The 9378-nt window shown below is 48.8% G+C and overlaps 1 protein-coding gene across 1 annotated transcript; it reads left to right on the top strand.

The window, feature by feature from the left end:
* Positions 1-2534: 2534 nt before the first annotated feature.
* LOC144139096 (uncharacterized) lies at positions 2535-3824 on the top strand. The gene has a single exon (XM_077671570.1). It carries the CDS (start codon positions 2571-2573, stop codon positions 3636-3638), a length of 1068 nt encoding a protein of 355 aa, XP_077527696.1. The 5' UTR covers positions 2535-2570; the 3' UTR covers positions 3639-3824.
* The last annotated feature ends 5554 nt before the right edge of the window (positions 3825-9378 follow it).

The raw sequence follows: 9378 nt of genomic DNA, 5'->3' as shown, positions 1-9378 counted from the left end.
GGTATCAACACAGTGTATTTACAATCCTGAGAGCACCGCGCAGGCAAGGCGCGAGATCCTCTTCTACTTCTACGTCTAGCTCGTCTTCCGAGTCCCAGCATGCTGCCGTGATCTTCTTTCGGCTAGTACCTAGCACATGTCCCACTGTGGTACATAGGTTATGCACGAACACTTGCTCTGCTTAGCCTCTTCGGCTAAGACACCGTAGCATAACCCTCGTTGCGGAAAGCGCCGTGTCCGTGATAATTATAGCGACGCCGGGCGTGGACCGTGGTACGCTTCAAGCGGGCTACGTGAACAACGTCCGTAGTTGAGCGGTGGGGAGTTGGCGATGGCATTGGCGACGATATTTCGTACGTGACAATGTTGTTTGATAACAAATGCATATGGGGAGCATCGAGACATCCGTAACTGCGAAATACTACGATGTTACGCATCGACACATTCCTCAAGCAATGTTTTGAATGCCCACAAATAAAGGCCTCATTTACTACGCAACAGGCGTAAAAGATGATAAAATGGGCCTGCTTTTGGCTATTTTTGCCCGCTCCCGGGAAACACCATGCGCGTGCAAGTTGTAGTGGGGTGATTGCATCAAACTGTGGAGTAAGACGCCATGCGTTCGGGGTGTCTCTCTATCTTTTTCGTCGGTTGGTGTCATCTTGATTTAATTATGCCCCACCAAGTCTCTAAAGCTTTCACAATGAAATGTATACATCAGCCCTTGGTCGTGTCTTTGTGGAAAACTTGAAAACTGTAACTGCACCTACATGCACGAGTGTCACTGCTCATAACAAATTGATGGTTTGCAGTGCTTATGCATCAATATGAGGTGTACAATATATCTGTTGAGTATATGGTCTGTGTCACGCGTCTCACGCAGCAAAGAAATGAGGCTCGGGTGAGGCATTCGATGTTCACACAATATATTTACAAAACCAAGCCTCAAACAAACGGGATCATAGAAAATGAACAAGCATATCACACCACACAAAAAAACAAGCACAACCTCACTCTATCAAAAATCTGGTCAAAAGGTCACTATAATACATTAACTGTGTAATCCAAACTGCCTTTCCCCAGAACAGCACGGGTTTCGTTAAAAGCATTCCACTTCATCTGCTATAATTGAGCTCAATCAAATTGTCAACACGGCACTAAATGGCAACAAACTTGCTACAGTCGTATTTGTTGACTTGAAGGCCTTTGATACCGTCGATCATCAAATCTTGCTGAAGAAAAAAGAACGCTATGGATTCAGAGATAAAATGTACTACTTCCTTTCTAGCTACCTTGAAAATCGTCAGCAAGTGGTTGTGATCGACGATATCAGCTCAACCCCACCGATAGTAGGCATGGCCGTTCCGCAGGGCTCGGTTCTGGGCCTATGCTATTTTCATTATTTGTAAATTACCTTCCCAAAGCATTATTGCACGCAGATTTAGTAATGTACGCCGATGACATGGCGCTTATCGTAAGCTGATAACGAGCAGGAAATACAAGAAAGAATTATAACGGAATTAGAAAACATTGCTTGGGGGTTTTCGCTTAAAGGGACACTGAAGTGATATGTAAGCATTGCGGGATTACTAGCGCAAATTGTAGCCCGGAGTCCCCGGGCCATGTTTCGACCACTCTGGGCGCGTTTACGCGATTTTATTTAGTAGAAAAATTAATTCGAAAATGCTGTCCTCCTCTCTTTACGCTCGCCCATTTTCTGTGGCGTTTTCGTGTGACGTCAGGAGGTGCCGAGCTCGCAATTGGCTGCGGTACTGCATGGCTCCCCGGCCTTCAGACAGAGTCAGTCGGCCCAGCGTTTCGTCCGCCGGCCGCCGACGGCTCGTCGCAGTTCGTTCGCTCAGTTGAAACGAAGCCAGGACACGTTTGTGAAGGGAAGAATGTGCCTTTCTTTACTTGGTTAGTTTGTACACTGTATCTAGCTCCAAGTCAAGGTCGCTTCACACAAGCGCTCCACAAGCGCACATGCGACGCTTCGCTGACTGGTACGTACGCCAGTAGGAAAATATAAGGCCTCTTGAAGGCGGGAGAAGAGTCAGCGAAGTCAATATAGATACTAAGGAAATAAAATCAACTGATATTTTTACCGTACAGCGTAAAACTAGGGTGCGGGAAGCACTTTTTTGCGCTGGGCGAACAACCACAGCGGTCAGCAGCACGACTACGCATCTGCGAACGCTTTTCCGTCTACGAAATGCAATTGCTACACTTGAGCTATTGTGGAAACTCGGGGTACGCTGACGGCACGAGCGCAATACAACAAATAGTCACCTAAGCTGCTTGAAATGCCAAAACTAAATAAAAGTGTAAACGTGTTGTACAATATATACCTTATATTACCAAGGTCGGCTGAGCCGGTCTCGTGGCCTGGGATTCTGCTTCCGGCCACCGCAGTGAACGGACGCAGGGTGCAGGGCTCCTCAGGAGCGGTTAATGCGGCCCATGTTGGCCGCGGAAACAGGATGTTTGCTCAGGACGATAGTTATCAAGTTTCGTTGCCGACATCGCCTACAGGACGTATCGTTTTTAACACAGTTTTTTTGCACGGTGACATGCGCGCCCGCCCGTATCGCGTTGAAGATTTCCGCGATACTTTGGCTCGGCTGGAATTGCTCCCTGAGGTGCTTGCCTTGGGGGCGTTCCAAATGAGTCACGTATGGGCGGTGACGTTCAAATCGGAGCAAGGCGTCAAAAAGATCTTGGAAGCAAAGGAGCTTCAAGTCAAAGGTCGACACTGCCTCGTCATCGACCCTGCCAACCAGGACCTGCGGCTGAAGCTCCACTGGCTGCTTTACAACGTGACCGAGGACGACGTTCGAGTTGCGCTGGCTCCCTACGGGAGGGTCAGCGACGTTTCACGGGAGCGCTGGCGTGTACAGGGCGTCCACGACAAGGGCTCGACGACACGGTCCGTGACCCTCAAGCTCAACGCGGGCGTGAGGGCTGAGGACCTGCCCCACCAGCTCCGTGTCGCAGGCGAGCAGGCGCTCGTGGTCGTGCCCGGCAGGGCCCCGCAGTGCCTTCGCTGCTCTGGCACGGGGCACATGAGGCGCGACTGCAAGGTGCCGCGATGCACTCTCTGCCGCCGCTTCGGTCATGAAGCGAACGAGTGCGTGCGGACGTACGCGAAGGTGGCCGGACCGGTGGGGGATGTAGACCGAACGGAGAACATCATGGACGAGGAGGAGGCGGAGGCGGCTGCAGCAGGGGGCGGCGGAGACCCGGTGACGGGGGACGCGCCGCCTGAAAAGAGCGCTGAGGTGAAGGAGTCGGTCGCTGTCGTAGTGCTACCTGCGCAAAGTGCCAGCGAAGGAGACCAGCTGACGTACGATGGCGACGGTGAGAGCCCGGTGAGCATGGCGGGTCAGTTTCCGGCGTTAGAAACTCCCGCCCCCCAACAGGGCGTCGACTTGAAAACTGGCGACCAGGACCAGTCTGTGGCCAAGCGGCCGCGTCAAGACAACCTCCTTGGTCAAGACAGTGTCGGGCAACGAGGAGGGGGGGATGGTTCCGTAGCGGTGGGGTCGGTGAGTGTGGGACCTACGTCGCGGCGCTCGAGCTTCAAGCCGAAGCTTAACACGCCCTACGACAGAGGACCCACGGCAACAAAGAATGCGTAAGAACGCCATCCTTGCCTCCGCTTTCGGACTGCTAAAAGTATTTTTAAATTGTCTTTGTGTGTCGTTGAAAAGCAAGGAAGGTGCAGGACGTGTTCTAGTGATGGGCTTAAGGTCGTTGGTTGTATTACGTGGGTTTTTGGTTCTGTGTCGGGTGTCGAAGGGTTTTCCTTGCGGTCATTGCGCGTTTTTTTGGGGGGTGTGTTGGGTGTCGAAGAGTTCTGCCTTCGTGCCAGGGCGAGGGTTTGGGGTGTTTTTGTATGTACGCGCGTCAAGTGAAGCTCTCTCAACGGGCTCAAATTGGATCCGTTTTTTTTTTTGGGGGGGGGGGGGTTGTTTTCGTCGTTTTACGGTATTTTTTGTTTTTTTTTCTTTTTCAAATGTACCAGTGTAAATGTTTTGGGATCTGTTTGTTTTCTCTCTTAAACTGGTGTATTTAAACACGCCAATCCGTATTACCACGCTTAACGTCAGGGGGCTTGCTGACAGGAGACGGGAGAATCAGTTGTATCGTTTAGTGACCGAACAGGACCTGGATATAGTGGCGGTACAAGAAACGAAGGTTGAGAGAGAGGAGCAGACAGATCGTATGGTGCGCCCGTTTGCGTCGAGGTATGACGTGTGCGTTGCTCACGCGGTCGGGATGTCTGCGGGTGTTGCCCTGTTGGTACGAAGGAGTTTGGGGGCAACCCTAGAGACCGTCACCGCGTCCGAGTGTGGGCGTTTTGTTGTGTGCGATTTTGTTTTATCGTCAAGCGAATGGCGCTTGATCTGTGTGTACGCGCCCACAAAGGCAGCGGAAAGGAAAGGTTTTTTTGAGGATGTTCGCGGGCTTTGCGATACGGAGAGGCTTGTTATTTTACTTGGCGACTTTAATTGCGTATGTTCCGCGCAAGACAAAAGTAGCTCGACAAGGTTCCGCGATGCGAGTACGATAGTTTTAACTGATATCGTCGCTGACTTTGCGCTGGAAGATGTGGGTGATAGCCTTGGCAGTAGCGGTTCCGTTCGCTATACACACTTCCAGGGCAGCAGTCATGCGCGTCTCGACAGAGTGTATGTTTCGTCAGAGATTCTGCCGGAGTGTGATAGCTACCGAGTCTCCCCTGTTTCCTTCAGCGATCACTGCCTTGTGACCGTAATCGTTGGTAGAATTGCAAAACCAGGCAACGCGTTCTGTTGGGGGCTTTGGAAGCTTAATAACAAGCTGCTGCAGGATGAACTTTTCACTGAGGCCGTTAACGCATGCGCACGGACGTTTTTCTGTGGTGAAGAGAACCTTAACTTTACGCTCAATTGGGAGCTCTTCAAACAAGAAGTTAAGTTAAAGGCCATTGAAAGATCATCCGCAATCAAATACGACGAGAAGCAAAGAGAAGTCTGGTTACGAAGTACCCTGGACGTTTACGTTAAGGAAGAGTGTGAATCGCCTGGGGCGTTGAAGGATGACATTAGAGGACTAAAAGTGCAGCTCGAAGTAATAGATAAAGAGAAGTATGAGGGTGCGCTTGTGCGCGCAAGAGCTGAACGATTTTTGCACGGGGAAGCGCCGACTAAAAGAGCGTTCAGCGCGGAAAAAAAGTATGCTCGCAGAAATGCGATAGTGGAAATTGAAGCCGAAGGTGTGGTTTATAGTGACCAGGCTAATATAGAGCGTTGTTTTTGTGACTTTTATAAAAATTTGTTTTCTTGTCATCCTGTCAATGCCGTCAAGTTTAGAGAAGAGTTTACGTCTTTGTTACCGTGCTTAGACGAGGAAGTTAAGGCGCATCTCGAAAGAGATATTACAGTAGAAGAGATACGCGGCGCTATCGACGAGTTGAGCCCAGGGAAGACGCCGGGCCCTGATGGCCTGAGCGCCGCTTTCTACAAGGCGTTTAAGGGTGACATCAGCCCGGTTTTATGTAAAGTTTACTCTGAGGCGTACCACAAAGGTGTGCTGCCACCTTCTTTTCTTGTGTCTCACACTGTGTTTATACCGAAATCGGAGGAGGTTGCGAAACTCAGACAGATCCCTGGGTATCGTCCTATTAGTCTGACAAATGTCGACTATAAGGTTTTAATTAAAATATTGGCTAGCCGCTTACAGACTGTCATAAAGGACGTGGTAGGGCCGCATCAAACGTGCGGGATCAAAGGGCGGTCGATAGTTACAAATATTCATACTGCCCGAAGTGTTCTCGAGTGTTGTGACGCCATGCAAGGGACTTTGGCAATGCTCCAGGTAGACATGGCTAAAGCCTTCGATCAGGTGTCTCACGAACTTTTGTTAAATATGTTGGAACACGTGAATGTTGGTTTTGTTATTCTTAATGGTGTGCGCATGGCGTACACTGGGTGTTCTACGAGGCTTGTTATTAACAAAACGATCGGCACACCCGTTCCTGTTCAACGTGCCGTTCGTCAGGGTTGCCCATTGTCTCCGTTGCTTTTTTGTTTGTACATTGAAGCCTTTTGTTTAAGTGTAATCAGGAGCGAAGACGTCAAAGGTTTTAAACTTCAGTCGTGCGAAGTGCGGGTGTTAGCTTACGCCGACGACATTGCTCTCTTTTTTGTTGATAGGAGAAGCATAAGTATTGCTGTAAACACCTTGAAAATGTTTTGTAAGTACAGTGCCAGTGGTGTTAATTGGCAGAAATGTCTAGGCTTCTGGCATGGCCAGTGGGACAGTACGCCTAGTGTTTTCGAGTGTATCAGCTGGCAGACGACGCCGGTGAAGTACTTGGGAGTGCCCCTCGAGAACTATGTAGACAGCGACCCTTATTGGCGCAGTCAAACAGTCGAATTGCGTGAAAAGGCCGAGAAATGGAAGGGTAGCGGACTTTCAATATTTGCGAGGGCCTCAGTGTGTAATGTGTTTTTAATTAGCAAACTGTGGTATGTTCTACAGGTGTTGCATTGTTCGCGGGCACATGTACAGGCCTTGCACCGAGTTTTTGCTGTGTTGATTTGGGAGTCGTCATGGGAGAGAACCAGCCGTACGAACCTGTTTCGGCGCGTGCGTCTTGGTGGCCTGTCATTATCGCATCTGTTTTTGCGTCAAGTGGTAAATCGTTTTTTGTTTCTTCGGGATGTGAAGGACCCCTTTTTGCGCACTGTGTGTCAGGTGAAGTTGGCCAGAGCGCTTCCTGATTTTGTTGTAACGTCAGCTTCTTTTTCGTTTGGCGCAACGAAAGGCTACTTCCGTGAGGTGGTACAAGCCACCATGTTTTTGCGTGCACGCTTCACGCTAGAGTACTTATCTAGTGTGACGCGTAAAAGATTGTATAATGACCTCGTTGATTCCGTACTTCCCGTTCCATTGTATAGATCGCTCTACCGTGTAGGGCCAGGACAGGATGTGCTTAAGCGTGTGAAACGTATGGCGATTGGCCCATGGGTTAAGACTTTTTTCTTTAAACTTCACTCGGGCGTCCTTGATGTGAAAACGTGGCAGAAGGAAAAGGGAATGTTTTTGCCGGGTGGGGTGGACTGCTACCCGTGCAGAAAACCCGAGACTGTAGAACACGTGTTTTTGGACTGCTGGGACGGGGTCTTCTTTTGGGACGTGCTTCAGCGGACCCTCAAAAAAGATTTCCCTCTGGACGCTCACGGCATTAGGTTTTTACCGATTGCGAGTGACGAAGTACCTTACGACCTCGTGATGGTCCTGGCCCTACATGCAATTTGGAAATCCCGCATGGCCATACGCCATAGGGACGTTGACGCTAAATGGTCAAGGGAATATTTCGTTGATTCAATGCGCATGATTATTGAAGTGTGGAGGGCTCAGCCTGAGCCTCCAGAGTGGTTGCCTGTGATGGAAACACTGACCAACCTCAAACAATTTTAATCGTTTTTCTGCTGGCAAGGTGATGACTAGCAGTTTTATCGTTGCAGTTTTTTGTTTGATGGTGCTTGTTTTGTGCTGAAATATTGCAATAAAAAAAAAAAAAAAAAAGGTCTCGTGGCCTGGTGGTCTGGGGCGTTAGGTGTGTTGTCTCAAGTGTTTTGCAAGCCACGAGTTCGAGTCCCCGCGAGTATATGCTTTTTTTTTTGTAAGTTAACTTTTTCGTTTTCTGCCGATGTTTTCTACATTGACTTCACCTTTTTTTAGGGCCGCAACGTTCATGGCTCCACGAACTAGTTCACAGAACGCGCGCAGGCTGGCACTGGCGCGCTAGCGAGTTCTCGTTGGCGTGCTGTTGCCATAAGCACCGACTGCTTGCGGGCAGTGGGCACAGGCCAGAATGAACAGACCCTTGGCCTGGTGCGAACACGCTTTTTACGGTACAGGCATGGGTGAGGCAAGCTCCAAATATGGGGGAAAAGAGCATGACATTTGGGCGTCCATGCACTGCGTAGGCCTCGGCTAGTGAATGCTACGATTCCAAGCCGTCCTGGGAGGCTTATCTTTATGCATTTTCACAGCTGACAACATGGCAGAAGCGTGGTACGATGATTACTGAGTTATTGAGAATGCCCATCCAACAACGCCACCAGTTGTGTTTTACAGAACCGAAACCGAAACCGAAACTTGTTTGGTTGCTCACCTTGGGCATCGTCCAATCACGGTGCCCGCTCCTCCTAACGTCACAGCTTTAGTTGGTGCGGCCGCCGCAAACCGCGCATTGTAGTTTTTCTTCTTTCGCGCTTTGTAAAATAATTATCGCTTTGTCAACCGGATAAACCATGAAAAGTGTGCTAATTTAAGCCAGTCTACGCAGTCCAAGCAAAAACGGGAGCTTGACAAATTCACTTCAGTGTCCCTTTAACAGACACACTATCAAGGCGAAAAAAACAAAATATATGATATTTCATTCTCGAAAAAGGAACGTTCGAAAAGAACTGGTCGAAATATCAGTGCGAAACTGCATACGTGAACAGGTGGACTCAATAAATACCTAGGAGTTGCTATGGATTCTCAGTTGCATTAGCAGAACCATTTCGATGCTGTCTGTGCAAAGCTAGCACCTGCTTGCTACGCATTGCAGCAAGCCCGTGAGTTATTTGATATAAAAATACTAAAAACGCTTTATTACGCTTTATTCAATAGTCACCTGTCGTACTGCATGGTTTCTTGGGGTTGGACGCACAACACCTATCTTAATCCTATACGTCGACTACAAAAACGGGATTTCAGAACAATCACACGCTCAAGACGAGGCGCAGCTAGCAAACCTGTTTTTGACGCTCTTCAAGTTTTGATATTTGATCAATTACGACTAAACAATACAGCGTAATTGGTATACAGTATATTAAATTATAGTCATCCTTTAGACAGCTCGATATTTTATTCGTCATTGCGCCAAACAAAAAGTTCTGCTGTAGGGTAGTGTTCCGTAGCCTAACACGGCTAGTGTAGAGTCTGGTATGGGATTGTTCAGCTCCTCATATTATCGCATCCATGCGGTGTGTAATGTTACCACGTTCGTGCCTCAGTGCGTACACTGTAACTTTGCGAACAGGGAGTTGTTCTTTGTTAATTTTAAGCTTGGAGTTCTCTCGGCAGCAGTTCCTCAATCACTGCCATGTCGTAGCTACAATTCTCTTTAGGACTTCGTTCTGATAAGCAATTTCGACAGCGCTGCCGATTGACTTTGACCCTCCGCACTCGACAATTTGAGGTTTCTATAATGGGAAACAAGTTATTAAATTTTGGCACTTGCTTCTTCGTTTTTTCGTGTATCGTCTGTTTACTATTGCTGCTTCTGGCTCCTTATGCATTGCCCTATTGTTTTAGATTTGTGGTAATGGTAATCGT

Source organism: Haemaphysalis longicornis, unplaced genomic scaffold (assembly GCF_048455015.1).
Source record: "Haemaphysalis longicornis isolate Haplotype H1 unplaced genomic scaffold, Haemaphysalis longicornis Haplotype H1 scaffold_5, whole genome shotgun sequence".
NCBI lineage: Eukaryota > Metazoa > Arthropoda > Arachnida > Ixodida > Ixodidae > Haemaphysalis > Haemaphysalis longicornis.
Note: the sequence above shows the minus strand (reverse complement) of the source record. Positions and strands in the feature narration are given on the sequence as shown.